This window comes from Pogoniulus pusillus, chromosome 25, assembly GCF_015220805.1.
Source record: "Pogoniulus pusillus isolate bPogPus1 chromosome 25, bPogPus1.pri, whole genome shotgun sequence".
Classification (NCBI taxonomy): Eukaryota; Metazoa; Chordata; class Aves; order Piciformes; family Lybiidae; genus Pogoniulus; species Pogoniulus pusillus.
In genome coordinates this window covers 3,167,476-3,185,591 of record NC_087288.1, presented here as the reverse complement: position 1 = coordinate 3,185,591, position 18,116 = coordinate 3,167,476, and the positions used below count along the sequence as shown (strand labels likewise).

Genomic DNA, 18,116 nt, shown 5'->3' with positions numbered 1-18,116 from the left:
ATTAAACATCAGTTACTGTACACAGAGCAGTTCTCAAATGACTGAAGTTATCCTTGGAAATACTTCTGCACGCCATCAGCAGATGTGGCATATCAGTGTCAAGTGTTTTCAAACCATGCAGAACAAACATTGCTTACATCACTACTCCAGTGCTCTGAAAACAAAAGGAAAAATCATCACCTTTTACAGTCTTAATATTGCATTTCATTAACAAAACCCCAAACAAATATAAAAGACCAAACCCATAATACTTGTTTTTAATCAGCAGGGAATAGCTGTAGAAGTTGTGCATGTCACAGAAGAGAAAAATCATGAAATTAAAGTTTTCCTAAGTGAAAATAGTATAAAAGCACAAAACCTAGATTTCTAGATAAAGTAATTTCAGTGTTCTTCTCCAAACCACTGTCCTAAAGGAGATAGGGTCTGAAGAACAGGTCTTACAAGGGGTGGCTGAGGGAACTGGGGATGTTTAGGTTGGAAAAGGCTGAGAGGAGACCTCACTGCTGTCTACAGCTCCCTGAAAGGAGGTTGGAGTGAGGTTGAGGATTGGTCTCTTCCTCCCAGTGACAAGTGATGAGAGAAAAAGGCCTCAAAGTTGCACCAGGGAAGGTTTAGGCTGGATATTAGACAAATCTTCTTCTCTGAAAGGGTTCTCAAAGACTGGAACAGGTTCCCCAAGGGGAAGTGGCTGAATCCCTATCCCTGGGAAGTGTTTCCAAGAGGCAGAGATATGGTGCTGAGGGACATGGATGAACACCACCCTTGGTAGAGAATAAAGAACAGTAAGACTCGAAGGTCTTTTCCAACCAAAATGATTCTAAGATTTTCTTTAAAGGAGAGAAGTACAGAAAATAACCAACAAAAGAAACTCCTAAACTTAAGCCCATGGACTAACACTGAAGGCACTTACTTTGTTTCTGTAACTTCAAGAGATCACAGCTGATGTAGTCACTTTCTCTGAGGTCTTCGTATACCCTTTAAAGTTTCTTTTCTGATTTGAAATTGTTTGTATCTTTCTGCCATAGCAACAAGCTTGCTGGGAACTACCTGGTAAGAAAGCAGCACAGGCATAAGCTCAGTTATTAGCTCTTAGGCTCTGCTTTACAATTATGCTACCAATTTGCATGTTCCCATGTTCCCAAACTTGATTTTGTTATATATCTGGTCCCTGTCACTTTGCAGATTGTCTTTTCTGTAGAGAGAAATCTTCTATCTGCAGAGAGAAATGTCTTCCTCAGGGAGGTGGTGGAGTCAGCATCCCTGGAGACATTCAAGAAGTATGTAGGTGTGGTGCTTTAGCATATAGTTTAGGTCATGGTAGATGGGTTGGACTCAGGCTTGGGGTCTTTTACAACCATAATGATTCTATCAGTGTGCTGAAATACACTGAAAAACAATTGACAGCATCCCTGGATAACCATATCTGATGATAACATACAAGCAGGTCATTAGAACATCTGTATTTCAGAGAGGTTCTACTTTTCAGGGACCACAAAGTTACACTAGTATGATGGAGGGATACTAAATTGCTTTTGTAAGTTTTGAGAGCCTCTGAAGAGAAACTGTGGTACTTAAATGATACAAAAGTGATCTTTGGTAATGATACAGAAGCGGGAGGAGTGTCTGACTCCCAGGCAGGCTGTGCTACCATTCAGAGACCTGCACAGGCTGGAGGGTTGGGCAAAGGGGAACGTAAAGTTCAACAAGCTCAATTGTGGAATCCTGCACTCCGGGAGGAGTATCCCCTTGCACCCGTGCCAGGGAGGGGGTGATCTGGAAGATCTACTGGAAAGCAGCTCTACAGAGAAGGACCTGGAGGAGCTGGTGTCAACTGCATAACCAGTCAGCAATGTGCCCTCATGGCCATGAAGGCCAATGGTATCATGGGGCACGTTAAGAAAATGTGGCCAGCAGGCTGAGGGAGGTTTTCTTTCCCCTCTACTCTGCCCTAGTGAGGCCTCATCTGGACTACTGTGCTCAGTTCTGGGCTCCCCAGTTCAACAGAGACAGGGAATTGCTGGAGGGAGTCTTAACAGAGGATTACAGGGACAGTAAGGAGACTGGAGCATCCTTCTCAAGAGAAGAGGCTGAGAGACCTGGGGTTCTTTAACTTGGAGAAGACTGAAAGATGATCTGATCAATATCTAAAGGGTGCAAGTCAAGAGGATGGAGCTAGGGTCTTTTCAGTGGTCCAGTGATAGAATAAGGGGCAGTGGGCACAGACCAGAGCACAGAATGTCCCACCTGAACATTCCCTTGTACCTTAAACTTGATAGCACTACAGCAGGCTGCCCACAAAGGTAGCAGAGTCCCATTCTCTAGAGACTTTTTAACCCACCTGGGCACATTCCTGTGCATCCTACTCTAGGCAAAGCTGCTTTAGCAGGTGCATTGGACTAGGTGATCCCTGTAGGTCCCTTCCAACCCCTACCTTCCTGTGATTCTGTAAACAAAATGTTGCCATAGGCAAGGCTCATAAGTGGACAAAACAAAGCTTTTAAAAGACAAGAAGGGCAGGAGAAAGCAATCAGGTTTCCCACCACTGAAAGGTCACAAAAGCATCTAACCAGGACTTCTGCTTATGTATGTGTGTGTATACATAAACTTGTTTTCCTTTGAACCTGGAATCCTTTGATTCAAGTTTGCACATCTTTTCTGGGACTGAAGTGCAAAGCAGAAAGCAGATAAGGATATCCAGGACAAGAGGAATTTAAGAACCCATTTTTTACTCAAGACACTAAAAACACTCACAGAGCAAGATCTAAGCAGGCTTAGACCTTCATGAACTATTTCAGGTAACCCACAACCAATATAAATATTACGCAGTAAGATGTGTTCTTACTTGGTTTGCTCTTTCCAGAATTTCAATCAGCTCAGATGCAACCCTCCAATCATTCTCAGTGACAAGCGTTAGTGCCACCCCAGTACGTCTAAACAGGGAACAAGACAACTGGTGATTTTCAACACAACTGCTGCCAGGCTTTTCCTACTGACCTACACAACAGTAAGCTGTACTACAGGCAACATTCTTGAACTGGTAGAAAAGAGTGGCATGAGTATTTAGCATACTACTGAGCACACTATGCATGACAGAAAGCACCTTCTCACAAAGATCAGCACTTGGCAGTTCAGCCCAAGTGGAGCAAAGGCATAACTAATTTAGACTTGTGAACAATAAACCTAGCATAAAGACAACACACTTAAGTATCAAGAGACATGCATTTCTGTAACAGTGAAAATAAACCCACACACAAGAAAAAAGTAATCATGCTTGTGATAAGCTAGGAAAGCAGCACTCAAAAGTCCTAATACCAAACTACACCACTATGATAGGCTGAACACTTAGAATTTAGATGCCTTTTTTTCCTGTCTGGGAACTAAATAACTCACAAGAGACAAATAAGGAAGTAACATTTCATAATATCTGCACAGAAGTTGTTTTGATCTTGTTTTTGCCTCCACAGTTGGTTTTCAACTGTCCCTCATTCCCAACCACTTCCACAAAGTAAGAGGAAAGTGGAAATTTTCCTTGCCTTGCATTTAACAGCAAAGTAATTTCAAAACATAAAGCAGTGTGTTATTACCTAAACCAGACTTCCATAGTACATACATGTAAAATTACCTTGCTGTTATGTAGGTGTTCAAGAAATGTGTAGCCATGACTCTTTGGGACATGGTTTAAAGGCCATGATGGTGTTAGGTTGAAGGCTGGACTCGATCTTAGAGGTCTTTTTCAACCAAAACAATGCTGTGATTCTGTAAATATCATCACTGTGCAATTTATGTACTCTAGAGGGTGCTGGTCTTCTTGATGATGAAAACACTTTTTGCTCTCTTGCAGTATACTGGCACTATAATTAATTGAGTATATAGTTTTACTAATGGGATTGATCATTAGTTCCCAGTTTACTGTGCAGACATGCTTGGAAATCAGTGTGCAAATGGAACTGGTTCCTGTGCACATGATGTTATTTGTAAAGAAATCAGACTATAACAATGCACTGAACTGTTTTTTTAAACATGCAGGCATGGCACTTCAAGACATAATTTAATGCCCATGGTGGTGCTGGATTGATGGTTGGACTTGAGTACCTTAGAGCTGTTTTCCAATCAAAACAGTTCTATGACTGTTCCTGGAGCCTTCGCTCCCAACTCCACATTCCCTGCAGCTGTTTTTTGGACCAAAAAAATCCCCAAACCAAACCCAAACCACCTCTGCCATGTTTAAAACATTACCAACAGATTATGGTCTTTTTGCCACCACTTACCCAGCTCTCCCAGTACGACCTATTCGGTGAACATACTCTTCAATGTTGCGAGGGAAGTCAAAGTTAAAGACATGAGTTATATCGTGCACATCAAGGCCACGGGATGCTAAGTCAGTAGCTACCAGTATTTTGACTCTGCCTGAAAGAAGCACCACAGAGAAGGAATGGAATAAATAGAAAGCATACTCCAGCCTGATGCTTTTCCAGTGTACAGTGCACTTAAAGGAAAAATACACCTGCTGCATGTCACAGAGTCAGCTTCAAATACAAGGTGTTCAGTAAGCACTCAAAATGCCATCTTACTATTATTTGTGCTTCACAAGTAGAAAAGTAGGGTACAGAAGCAAGGAAAAAAAGTCATGGATGATATAAGTAGTCTGAAAAGAACAGAAATTTCAACAGCTATATTCTCAGTTGCCTCCCTTATCACAGGACTACTTCACTGGAGACATTCAGAACCCACCTGGATGGGCTTTTGTGTAGCCTACTTTAGTGGAGGGGCTGGACTAGATGATCTGTAGAGGTCCTTTCAACCCCCATCATTCTATGATTCTATGACTGCTCTGTTTTACTAGCATGTGATCACATAAACCCAAAGTATAACCCTACTGGCATCACCAAGAGCAGAACTGCTTCACTGAAAGTGACATCATTTAACATTTAAACATATCGTTTTTTTCAGACCAACACAATATTCACTTTCTACAGAGATACCAAAAACAAACCAAGCTTTACTTTACATTATTTAACTTTTAGACACTCCAAATTTTATTGGAGAGCAGTCTGTTCATGTTTGATTTTTTTCTTAAATTAGAAGCATAGAATGGTTTGGGTTGGAAGGGACCTTGAAGATCATCCAGTTCCAACCTCCTGCCACATAATAAGGTAAATGTATAACTCAGAGCTCTTTAATATTTTCATTTCTATGGTACTGAAGAGATGTAGCATCTACAAAGTTCTGGACATGAAAAGCTTTAAATAACCAAAGCCCTTCTTTGATACAAACATACCTTTCTTGAAGTCATCTAAGGCCTGTTCTCGATCATACTGTTCCCTGTCACCATGAAGTGACTGCACTGGAATTCCTTGGAGACCAAAGTTACTTGCCAAGTCATCAGCTCTAGGATGAAATAAAACAATAGGTCTTAAAATTAGAGGAAAAAAAGGAAGAAAACACAAGTACAGTATCAAAAAGATAACAACATGAAAACACAAGCTAAATGTGTGCCTAAGGATAAAAGTCAGCTGATATTTATTGTAAGCCAGCAAGAAAACAGGACTATTTTCCACAAAAAATATTTATTATACATGGAGAATAAGAGAAGCATTGTCAGGGTTGAAAGGGACTGCAAGGATCTCTAGCTCCAACCTCTCCTGCCATGGGCAGGGAAACTCTCCACTAGAGCAGGTTGCTCAGAGTCACATCCATCCTGGCCTTAAAAACGTCCAAGATGGGAGCACCCACCATCTCCCTGGGCAAGCTGTTCCAGTGTCTCACCACCCTCACGGTGAAGAACTTCTTCCTAATGTCTAATCTAAATCTCCTCTAGCCTGGATCCATTCCTCCTAGTCCTATCACTACCTGACACCCTCAAAAGTCCCTCACCAGCTTTTTGTAGGCCCCCTTCAGACACTGGAAGGCCACAAGCAAGTCTCCTTGGAGCCTTCTCTTCTGCAGACCGAACAACCCCCAACTCTCTCAGCCTATCTTCATAGAAGAGGTGCCCCAGCTCTCTAGTCATCCTCGTGGCTCTTCTCTGGACACATTTCCAGAGAATCAATAGCTGAGTTTTGTGTTGTTCACTCAAAAAGCTCAGCTATGGTACAATGACCACCCCAATCTTGTATGCACCAGCTGCATAATGAAGTAAACAGTACATCAGATGGAAGCGTCCCCAAGAATCTCAACATATGCTTTAATTCTGTGAAATTTGTAACTGCCACCACCATTATGACACTAAAAGGGGCACAAGCTACCAGTCAGCCTGGAGGAATGAATAAATATACTACTACTGTTAGCACATCATTGACAGGAGCTGTAACAGTTGCTAATTATTACTGTGAACTAAGAAACTACCCAGTATTTCTGTTAGAAAGAAGAGAGAGAAGTAATAATAGGGAGTGATTACTTACGTGACTTTTTTCCCCACAAAAATAATGACCTTATCTTCTGGCTTCATAGAATGAATGAAATCTTCCATCAAAGCTCTCTTTTGCTCCTCAGGGACAACAAGAACTTTCTGTTCTACTGTGCTGACTGCCTGTTAAACAGCAAAAAGAGATGTTAAGGAGAAAAACTAGAATACAATATGGGAATTAACAAGGAAAAAATACTAATATTATAAACCTAGCAACATGATACAACAAAAAGCTGTTTTAAAATCCAAGGGTACATGGGTTTGGAGCTCAAATAACTCAGTTTTATTTGCTGTTTCCCAGTTGCTTTAGGAAAAAAGTAACATTTCTTTTTTCAGCAGTTTTCCAAATCATGCCTTTGAATAAAATTAGAGGGTACAGATCAGTTGATTAGTGAGGTGAAATAAATACTCCTATGTCTAAGTTTTAGAGAGCAGACAGAAATGACTTATTTTACTCCCAAAGACAGTAAATAAAACTCTCTGACTGAATGATCTGTAGACAATCCAGGAGGCTTGTGGGCACCTTGATGATAATTTCTTTAGACAAGAAACAGACAGTGCTACCCAAGGGGATGTGACACTCGATCTGTTGGTCACTAATGCATGCAAGTTTACCAGCAATGTCAAGACTGGAGGCAGCCTGGGCTGCAGCAATCATCCACTGGTGCAATTCACAGTGCTAAGGGACACTGAGGAAAAGGACTTGGGAGTTCTGGTGGATGAGAAGCTGCACATGAGCCAACGATGTGCGCTGGCAGCCTAGAAGGCCAGCTGTATACCCAGAGTCGTGGATTCTCCTCTGGAGACTTTCAAGACTTGTCTGGATGTGTTCCTGTGCACCCTGAGCTAGAGTCTATGGTCCTGCTCTGGCAGGAGGGTTGGACTCGATCTGTGAAGGTCCCTTCCAACCATTAACATCCTGTGATCCTGTGACAGGCTGAGAAAGTTGGGGTTGCTGAGTCTGAGAAGAGAAGGCTCGGAGGAAACCTTATTGTGGCCTTCCACTATCTGAAGGGGGCCTTCAAGAATTCACAGTACAGCTAAGTACAACACTCAAACTCCAATTTGTGGTACCTGCTGCTTATGAGACCATCAGAAGATTCAGACCTTCAATATCTTGTTACAGAAACACAATTTTTATTTTTTGTTTTTTAGTTTTTTCTAAACTTTAAATGAAACTTCCAAAAGAAAATATGGAGCTGGCTTATCAAAGTTTGGAAAGATTTTAAAGCTAAATGCATTTACTTACATATAGAACCACAGAATTGTTGAGGTTGGAAGAGACTTTTGAGATCAAGTTCAACCACTTACCTAGAGGTTGCAATCCCACCACCAGGCCACTAACCCTAAACCACATCCTTCAGCACCACATCCACATGTCTTTTAAGTACCTTCAGGGATGGTGACACCACCACTTCCCTGGCCAGCCTGTTTCAATGCCTGATAACCCTCACTGTGAAGAAATCTTCCATAATATGCAACCTGAACCTCCCCTGACGCTACTTGAGGCCGTTTCCTCCTGTCCTGTCACTTGTTGCATGTGAGAAGAGACTAATCCCAATCCCTACTGGCTCCCACCTCCTTTGAGGTAGTTGTAGAGGGTGATAAGATCTCCCCTCTGCAAAGAAATACAGAGGCAAGCAAAATATTTCCTGGTTTTACTATAGATTCTTCTCCAAAATTAAAAGAAAACAGACAAACAGAAGAACAGAACAACTTACTGCCAAGTCAAGAGTCCCAACATACACAATCATTGGGTTTTTCAAATAGGATTTTGCTAGGCGACGAACGCCATCAGGCCAAGTAGCACTAAGAGAGGAAGCAAAGAAGAAAACACACATGAGAACAGAGTGCACAATCTTTTTCAATTCCTTAGTTTCATCAGTCTTTTGGTGGCTTTTATACACCAGTGAAATGCTTTGGTATGTAAAAAATAGTGATCTTACATAACATTTAGGGTTATTAGTAGAGAGCACTCAAGCTTTAAGGATAACAGTCAAAAGTACAGGCAACAGTTATGCAGCTTTCCTAATGAAGCAAAAAGTCCATTTAGAACTATAGAATGGTTTGGGTTGGAAGGAACCTCCAAAGGTCATCTAGTCCATCCCTCTCTGTAGTAAGCAGGGGCATCCTCAACTAGATCAGGTTGCCCAGAGACCTGCCAAGCTTTGCCTTCAGTATCTCCAGGGATGGGGCACCAACCACTTTTAACACTGTTCCAGTGTTCCACTACCCTCATAATAAGGAACCTGTTTCTAAATTTAGCAGTTCAATGATACCTAATAAGTTTCTAGTCTGGTTTTATCCCAAACTAAGAGCTCCAAAGTAAAATATGAATATTCAAACAATCATTTTTGATATCTATTGTCAAGCTCTAAAAAAATCTGCATGATTTCAAAATTGATCCAGGTACAGACTAGCACAGATACTGATCAGAAGTTTGGGATGTATTTTTGGTTCCAGATGGAGCAGTGAAAATTGGCATTTCAAATTGATCTAACAATATCTAGCACTCCCAAGACACCTTTCTTTTGTTGGGGAAGAACTCTTTTGTTTTTATACTTGATGTAAATTACCAGAAAAGGGATATGAAATGAAAATAAAATTGTCAAATGACTCATTAGGAGTGACCAGACAGAATTAGAAAGCAAATTGATGCTGTTCCCACTGAAGCTAGTAGAAGTTTATTAAAACTGTCTGTTTTGAAGGGAACTTGTTCAGCAACCTGATGTTTACAGGGTTCATGCACTGTTATGCTTACACACCTTGTCATGGTCGTTTGTCTGTCAGGCCGCACATCTATTAGGATCTTCATTATCTGAGGTTCAAATCCCATATCCAACATTCTGTCAGCCTCATCTAAAACCTGACCAGAGCAGGGTTTCAGCAATACATTGCATAATAGATCCTTTTAATGATAGTTTTAATTGCACAACTCATCCCATAACGTACTGCAAAACTTGTTCCAAGTTTTATTTCACCCCCTCAAATTCCTGGAAACTTTTTTAGTTAGTAATACATTTGTGGGTAGAATAAGTAAATTCACAGTACCTGTAAGAGCACTGAAAGTCAAAGAAGAAACAGCAGTTTAACAATTTGGTTGGTGCCTAGAACTAAGCACAGAATTAAAACAAAAAGGGGGAAAAAAAGGCAAAACAAAAATCAACCAAACCAAAACCACAAGCACCCAAACGAAAAAAAAACAAACCAAGACAAAAGAAGAGAAGAAAACAAACCATTAAAGCTTAAATTCACACTAAGTCAACCATTTCCTATCTGGTGCACTACTCGTTCCTTATCAGCTACTTGCCAAGTAGGTTATGCTCTTCAAATTAATGAAGTTATTCATCTGAAGATCATTCAGTCTGCCAGGAGTAGCAATGACAATATCCACACCTTTGGTCACCACGTTTATCTGTCCTTTTCGGTCCCCACCACCATATATACAAATACTGGAAAAGAAAATATTTTACAGAAGCAGTGTATTAAGATTCAGCTGATTTCAATCTTCCCTCAACAAAATGCCACCATGTTGCTTCATTTTAAAAAGAATCATCTGCAATTACTAAGAAGGCCACAGAAGGACTGTTTCTAAAGGCCTGTAGTGACAGGACACGGGGCAATGGCTTCAAAATAGAATAGAGCAGATTTAGATTGGATGGTAGAATAAGTTCTGCACCCTGAGGGTGGTGGATCACTGGAACCCCACAGGAAGGTGGCTGAGGCCCCATCGCTGGATATATTCAAGGTGAGGCTCGCCAGGGCTATGGGCAATCTAATATAGTTGAGGATGCTCCTGCTGACTGCAGGGGGGTGGACTGGATGACCTTTAGAGGTTCATTCCAACCCAAACCATTCTAAGTTTCCAGGAACTATGTAAGAAACAGATATTTTTCACCACAAGAGTCAAAACAGACATACTATAAATGGTGAAAAAACACAGCTCTGCATTTATTACCTTCCCCTGCTCTCTTTGCACATGCAATTATGCTAGTAGGCAAATAAAGCCACAAATGGTAGGAAAACCAACCAAACAAAAAGACAACAAGCAAGTGAGAAGCAAGCTTACCTTTTAATTCCTTTGTATGCATACTTGGAACATTCTTTCTCCACCTGAAGCGCCAGCTCTCGAGTAGGAGCAAGGACTAACATTCCTGGACCTCCACGCTCATTTTGGGACCTGCAATAGAGTACCTTTAGAACATGGGTATGTAAGGCTAGGAAAGTCAGTCACATCTGACAGACTGTTTTTATACTGTTCCAGAATATCTCAGTATGCTGCTACCAACAGAATCCAGGATGACAAATCTGATACTCGTTCCACCAGCTTTGTGTTCTTCCCCCTCCCCAGCCTATGTCTTATTAGCACCTCCACTACAAAACCATGATATGGGAGGTAGGGACAGGAGGAAGACTCCACAGGTAAACAGGTCAGATGCATGAGCAGTCCTTACACTGGTTGTGAAGTCAAGTGAATGAATCCAGGCATTAAGTACGCCAGCGTCTTCCCAGTACCAGTCTGCGCTATGCCAATAAGATCAATTCCTTGTAGTATGATCGGCCATGCCTGGGACTAACATAAACCAACAAACAGTTTAATGTGTTTTTTCTCTTAAGCTTCAGTTAAGAGTCATCAAAACTGAAGAACTACCTGAATTGGTGTAGGCTTTTGAAAACCAACTTTTCTTATGTTAGCCATGATGTCAGGGTAATGCTCAAACACATCTTCGAACGTGCAAACGGGATTGGGAATGCAGCGCTTTTCACCTTCTTTTAAGTCATCACAGATTATATTATTATTTTCTTTCCTGTACAGAATTAAACAAGTGCAGTTGCTTTAAAGCCTCATTATCTGTAAAGCAGAGCTAAGAGAAAAGACTGCCTTTCTGTTAGATTCCTGGAACAACAACAAGAACGAAAAAAAAAGTTCAAGCCCTTAAATGAGACTTGAATGAAATTCAAGCCCTCAAATGAAATTATTCTTCTCACTTTAAAGAAAGCCTTACTATAGAAACAGTTCTCCTGGAGGCAGCAATTACCATTCTTTCTTAAGAATGACTAATTTGAATTTACAGATGGTTGTTAACATCAATTGCAGTCCTGTCATATCAGACTTCAGTTATACTCTATAACAAATTAAGTAACCGTGACAATTATTTCTAACCTAAAGACAACCCCAAAACTCAGAGTAAAGGATTAGACTTTTTTGTCAGAATCCTGTGTTCTGACAAAAGCTTTTCCAATATATTTTTCAGCTCCCAGCTCCCTGAATGCTCTAGAAAATACAGAACAGTTTAGAGAGGAGAAAAAAGAAAGAGCTGGTCAGGAAGAAAAGCTCCCAAAAAAACCCACCCAAACAAAACTCCAAAACACAACAATGCACAAAAAACACCTCCTACATTCAAAACTGAGGCTCTAAGGCTCTCCTCAATTAAGAATTATTTGCACACATAAGTAATTTATAGAATCATAGACTCAACCAGGTTGGAAGAGATCTCCAAGATCAGCCAATCCAACCTATCCCCAGCCCTGTCCAATCAACCAGACCATGGCACTAAGTGCCTCATCCAGGCTTTTTTAAACACCTTCAGAGACAGCGACTCCACCACCTCCCTGAGCAGCCCATTCCAATGACAAATCACTCTCTCTGTGAAGAACATCCAGTTCTGTACTCTTCTGAAGATTCCATTTACAAAAAGTTTTTTACTTCAAGCAGGGTGTGGGATAGGAAGAGCATTTTAGACTGGAAGGGGTTGAAAGAGACCTCCAGAAATCAAGTCCGCTCCCCCTGCCAAAGCAGGATCACCTAGGGTAGGTCACACAGGAACACATCCAGATGGGTCTTGAAAGTCTCTAGAGAATAAGGCTCCGTAATCTCCCCAGGCAGCCTGCTCCAGGGCTCTGGCACCCTCACAGCAATGAAGTTTTTCCTCACAATGAGGTGGAACTTCTTGTGTTCCAGGATTATTTTTGCCAAGCAGATGATTCTTACCGCCACAGTTCCACTTCTTCTGGTGACATAGATGCGGTCCTTGATGACTCTTTATAGAAGTTTTTCTCAATTGGAGGCAAACCTTCATCAGAAAAAGTAAGCCTGAGTCAGGAAGAAATACTACATCTTAAGGGGAAATCTGCTACAGCTTAAGATGGAAATTTCCAAACCCAGAGAGAGGACTTTGTACTAGGAGATTGATCAAAAGTGGTGGAAAACTACTGTTGTTCATGTAAAAGACAAATTATCTGCCAAAGAGCCATTTCCCCACACTTCCAAGTTCTGAAGTCATTTCTATAGGATTTAACAATTCTGTAGCTACATATAAAAGGAGAATACATTCAAAAGGCAAAATCAAAATGCTAGTTGAGTAGCTAGTTTAAATCTTCACGCAGCAAGTAGTGTCCTGCATGACCACTCTGACTCCCCACTGCAAATACTTCACTGTTTCAGTCATTTAAAAAAAAAAACAACTTACAAACATGTAAACATATCATAGATGTATCATATAAGGACAAGTACCATACAATCAAACATTTAAAACCAACCTGCCCACTTCATGGCTTCATATTTGGCTCTGTTTTCTCGAATAGAGTCCCAGTTAATCCCTGGTTTCTTTGGATTACTTTCAGGCTTGATAACGTCCAAGGTTTTTCCTGTGAAGTTAGGACCAAAATGCATCTGCTTGATGAAATGTGTTGCAAGGTGGGGGAAAATCTCCCACTCAAAACACCCACATTATTTTCTTTTACTATTTTAAGGCTTCTTAAGTGATTTTTAGTAGACATGATGCATGTAAATAAAACGTTTCCTAAGTCTTAGCCTGAAACACTGCTAAAACCTGTACAAATCCATTTCTGATTATAAAACAAAAAGTACTATTCCAACATCTTTAGCTACTTTAATTAAAGGCAGGTTCTGAAATGCTGTTCCTCCAGCTATAAATAAGGCTTTTGTGCAGCAGGCTTCTGAAAAACTTGTGAATCCAGTAATGATATGCAAAAAGCTTTATTTTCAACAGAGGAATGAACAAGGTTTACTTCTACAGCATCCAGCGACACTACAATAAAGTTTTAGTGTAGTTACAACCTGTAATTTTTTTGACATGTTGGAATTTCTTAAGAAAGATTTTACACTGAGAATAAAAATGGCAATACAAGTCTGTATTCGTGGGAAAGCAGGAAACATGGGGAAAACAGATTGCACAATCTAAGTGTTAACTGTTTCTAGCCTCTTGAAACGTACTCATCCACCTTCCGGAACACTTCTAAAATCAAAACTCACTACTCCATTACCTACTGTAATGCTTGTAACACAACTCTCAGATCTCTTCTTCCTGATCACAGGATGTTAGGGGTTGGAAGGGACCTCCATAAATCATCAAGTCTGACCCTCCTGTCAGAGCAGTACCATTGAAGCTAGCACAGGTTGCACAGGAACGCATCTAGACAGGACTTAGAAATCTCCAAAGGAGACTCCACCACCTCTCTGGGAAGCCTGTTCCAGTGCTCCAAGACCCTTACAGTAAAGAAGTTCCACCTCAACATGAAGAACTTCCTTTTCTGTAGTCTACATTCACTGCCCCATGCCCTATCACAGGGCACAAATGAAAAAAAGCTAAAAAAGCTGTCCCTTCCTTAGTGACTCCAGCCCTCATCTACCTATACACATTTATTAGATCCCCTCAGTCTTCTCTCCAAGCTAACTAGCCCCAGGGCTCTCAGCCTTTCCTCATCAGGCAGTGCTCCAGGACCTTCATCACCCCTATAGCCCTGCACTGGACTCTCTACAGTAGACCCCTGTCCCTCCTGAACTGGAGAGCCCAGAACTGGATGCAATATGCTAGGTGGGGCCTCATTAGGGCAGTGTAGAGGGGGTGGACAACCTCCCTCAATCACAACTACAGATGCCATTTGCCACTGCAGGAAGCAGAGGAGCACAGACCAGATTAATACCAGCAGCATTTCAACCATATCCAAGTAACAAGCCAAGTTAACATCATAAAGCCTAGGGAAGTGAGGTGTGATGTGCAAGAACAAATCTTAAATCTAACTTCCCACAAAAGCAGTAAGAAGTCAGTGCTGCCCACACCATAATCAGTACTTTTGCTTTATAGACTATATGTATGCAAGCTTCATGCATTTTAATACTCCACAAGTACTACACTAAAGTATGAACTTAAAACCACTACTTGTATTTGGGGGGGGATCAGATTGATAACACAAGAAACTAAATAATAAAACATTCTGCATCTATTAAAATGATTGAAAACACAAAGGAGCAGATCTTCACAGAAGTCTAGCACTTTGAGGAGAGCAAGCTGTTCATAGCTGTCTAGATATTTCTGTTTTAAGGAGCTATGCTATTGCTTAACAAGGTGAAAGTTAAGTCACTTTGGTAAAATCATATAAAAACACCCCAGAAAACTACCAAATAGATGGAAAGATTTCCCCCCCCCCCCCAAAAACAAGCATTTCTTACCTTTTTCAGTTCCACTTCTAACGTAGTTTTGCCCAGATCTTGTAACAGCATCAATCAACATCTTGGCTTTGTTTTGCACAGCAGTGCTGCCAAAAATCTTCACTTCAGCTTCACAGGCTCCCTTTGTAACCTACATTCATTAAACTCTACTGAGAGTTTGTTTTTTTTTTCTTTTACTACTGCAAAGATAAATAAATAACACTACATACTGACAACAATCTCTGATTATCTTTTTTTCCATCAATTTTAACTTCTCTTCCCAGGAAAAGGGTCCTTTACTTCCATTATTAAGAGGGGGAAATGAATGCATAGTTAAAGGGGGTGGGAGGAGGAGAAATCAGTAAGCTTCTCCTGCTTTCACATAGCAGTAAAGTTCTACCCTCAATTCCACTTCCTTTTTGTCAAATCTTTTAGAGCAGCAGGATTAGTGCAGCTGTTGCCAATATCCTTCAATGTGCTACAGTTAACTCCGGTTTGCATGAAAGCAAACCCAAGCATGTCCCAAACAGCACATGGTACCTTTATTCTAGAACCTGTAGATTCCTCCAGTTCTCTTATTTTAGCTCCACCCCGACCTGTTATAAAGACACATTGCAGGCATTAAAGAGATTTAGGCCAAATAAACAACTGCACACAGTAACTTTTAAGATACCAGTGGTCCCAAGACCGCCACAGAATGGGTTGGAATGGACCTCCAAAGGCCATCCAGTCCAATCCCCCTGCAGTGAGAGTAGAGACATGCTCCACCAGACGAGGCTGCTAAGAGCCACGAGTGTATGCATCCATAAATTTAAGAGCTTATCACACAAAATCCCTGGAAAACACAGGTAATACTTAAGGCAACTAATCAAACACAAAGTCTGGGGAGGAGAGGAGGCTCCTCGTTTGAAGCGATGCAGAAGCAAAGCCAGTTCAAGAGCGAGCCACTTCCTCCTCCACCTGACTGAAGGAGGGCTTCAGCCCACCGACAGCCTGCTTGCCATGAGGAAGAGACATCCACCCGACTACTTTAGGGGAGAAAATCCAACTTCCCTGGCGATGGGGAGAGTTCCCCTATTCAGCAGGTATCCTGCAAAAGCATCCTGCCACCCCCAGAGAAGAGAGACGTAGCAGCTGGGGCCCTTCGAAAGCCAGGGAGACAAAAGGCAGCGAGGCACAAAGGCCCAATCGAACAAACCTCCCTAAGGCCCAGTCCTCTCCTCCCCCCAGCGAGGTGGGAAGCGCAGCGGTTGTTACCTATGAGAAACCCGACCAAGGCGTTATCGAGGTGGAAGCAGAGAGGCACTGCGGCGTCCTCAGCCCGGCCGGCGGCAGGTCTGGGGGAGCGCTGCTGCACCGCCAGCCCCGGCCCACCGAAGCCCTTAGCACCTTGAGGCTTCGGCTCCTTCCCTCCGAAGCGGGGCGGCACATCCCACCGCCGTTCCCTGCCGCTCTTAACAGAGGCGCGGCTCTGCGAAGAGCTCACCGGCAGCTGGCGCAGACCCGCGGCGCTGACGGTCAGGGAAAAGGGTGACCGGGCCGGCACGCCGCCATCCTCGTCGCTGTCCGCATCCCAGTCGGACATGGCGGCGCTGCACCCCGCACTGCGCGGCCCATGCGGCGGGACTCGGCGCGCCTTAGGAGAGGGGCGCGCTGATTGGCCAGGGCGGGCAGCTCTCTGAGCAGTGATTGGCTGGCTCAGCGAGGCCGCGCTGGACGCGTGGTCTCCCTCCGCCGAGGTTGGGGCTGAGTTCACTGTCGCTGTCTGCCGCCGCGGGGCTGGTGCTGCTGCGCCGAGCAGCGCTGGGGCTGAGCGATGCCAGACCTCAGTCCCTACCAGTCTTTAGTTAGGCTTTCTGCCTTCCTCTCATTCCTTTCTCCTCTCCTGGCCTTGGAGTAGCCCTGGGTGGACTCCACTGCGGGGGGGCAGGCAGAGTTTTAGGACGGGAGAAGCAAAAATCAAAGAATCGTAGAACCACAGAATCAAGCAGGTTGGAAGAGAGCTCCAAGCTCATCCAGTCCAACCTAGCACCCAGCCCTGGCCAATCAACCAGACCATGGCACTAAGTGCCCCAGCCAGGCTTGGCTTCAACACCTCCAGCCACACAGACTCCAGCACCTCCCTGGGCAGCCCATTCCAATGCCAATCACTCTCTCTGCCAACAACTTCCTAACAACATCCAGCCTAGACCTGCCCTGGCACAGCTTGAGGCTGCGTCCCCTTGTTCTGTTGCTGCTTGCCTGGCAGCAGAGCCCAACCCCACCTGGTTACAGCCTCCCTTCAGGTAGTTGTAGACAGCAATGAGCTCTGCCCTGAGCCTCCTCCAGGCTAAAAAAACCCAACTTTTGAAATTGAAGGTTTTTTTCCTTGCTTGCTATGAGCTCAGACCTTTTGACATTGAAGCTTTTATTTTACTTGCTATGAGCTCAGACCTGATGGAATTGAAGCTTTTTTCCTTGCTTGCTATGAGCTCAGACCTGATGAAATTGAAGCATTTTTCCTTGCTTGCTATGAGCTCAGACCTGATGGAATAGAAGCTTTTTTCCTTGCTTGCTGAGCTCAGACCTGATGAAATTGAGGCTTTTTTTCCTTGCTTGCTATGAGCTCAGACCTGATGAAATTGAAGCATTTTTCCTTGCTTGCTATGAGCTCAGACCTGATGGAATTAGAGCTTTTTTCCTTGCTTGCTGAGCTCAGACCTGATGGAATTAGAGCTTTTTTCCTTGCTTGCTGAGCTCAGACCTGATGGAATTAGAGCTTTTTTCCTTGCTTGCTATGAGCTCAGACCTGATGGAATTAGAGCTTTTTTCCTTGCTTGCTGAGCTCAGACCTGATGGAATTAGAGCTTTTTTTCCTTGCTTGCTATGAGCTCAGACCTGATGAAATTGAAGCTTTTCTTACTTGCTATGAGCTCAGACCTGATGGAATTGAAGCTTTTTTCCTTGCTTGCTGAGCTCAGACCTGATGGAATTGAAGCATTTTTCCTTGCTTGCTATGAGCTCAGACCTGATGGAATTGAAGCTTTTCTTACTTGCTATGAGCTCAGACCTGATGGAATTGAAGCATTTTTCCTTGCTTGCTATGAGCTCAGACCTGATGGAATTGAAGCTTTTCTTACTTGCTATGAGCTCAGACCTGATGGAATTGAAGCATTTTTCCTTGCTTGCTATGAGCTCAGACCTGATGAAATTGAAGCTTTTTTCCTTGCTTGCTATGAACTCAGACTTTTTGAAATTGAAGTTTTTTTTCCTTGCTTG

General features: G+C 42.7%; 1 protein-coding gene across 2 annotated transcripts; it reads right to left on the bottom strand.

Annotated features, from left to right (window-relative positions):
* Positions 1 to 100: 100 nt before the first annotated feature.
* On the bottom strand, positions 101 to 16,510 carry DDX43 (DEAD-box helicase 43). Of its 2 annotated transcripts, none has more exons than XM_064164209.1 (17): positions 16,116 to 16,510; positions 15,399 to 15,454; positions 14,880 to 15,009; positions 12,947 to 13,054; positions 12,399 to 12,480; positions 11,058 to 11,214; positions 10,861 to 10,979; positions 10,476 to 10,586; positions 9,717 to 9,858; positions 9,172 to 9,272; positions 8,128 to 8,215; positions 6,402 to 6,529; positions 5,279 to 5,388; positions 4,269 to 4,407; positions 2,843 to 2,930; positions 911 to 1,047; positions 101 to 154 (listed from the first exon to the last, which is right to left on the bottom strand). In XM_064164209.1, exons 1-16 carry the CDS (start codon positions 16,441 to 16,443, stop codon positions 949 to 951), a joined length of 1,986 nt encoding a protein of 661 aa, XP_064020279.1. In that variant the 5' UTR covers positions 16,444 to 16,510; the 3' UTR covers positions 101 to 154; positions 911 to 948. The 2 variants fall into 2 exon arrangements, with proteins under 2 accessions (XP_064020279.1, XP_064020280.1); XM_064164210.1 differs by having other exon boundaries at positions 16,345 to 16,475.
* Between the last annotated feature and the right edge of the window lie 1,606 nt (positions 16,511 to 18,116).

Coding starts and splice junctions, on each gene's coding strand:
- DDX43 (XM_064164209.1), bottom strand. CDS start 16,443: ATGTCCGACTGGGATGCGGACAGCGACGAGGATGGCGGCGTGCCGGCC. Junction 12,481..12,946: donor TGAAGCCATGAAGTGGGCAG/GTTGGTTTTAAA, acceptor TTTCTGATGAAG/GTTTGCCTCCAATTGAGAAA. Junction 1,048..2,842: donor TTCTGGAAAGAGCAAACCAA/GTAAGAACACAT, acceptor CTTTCTTACCAG/GTAGTTCCCAGCAAGCTTGT.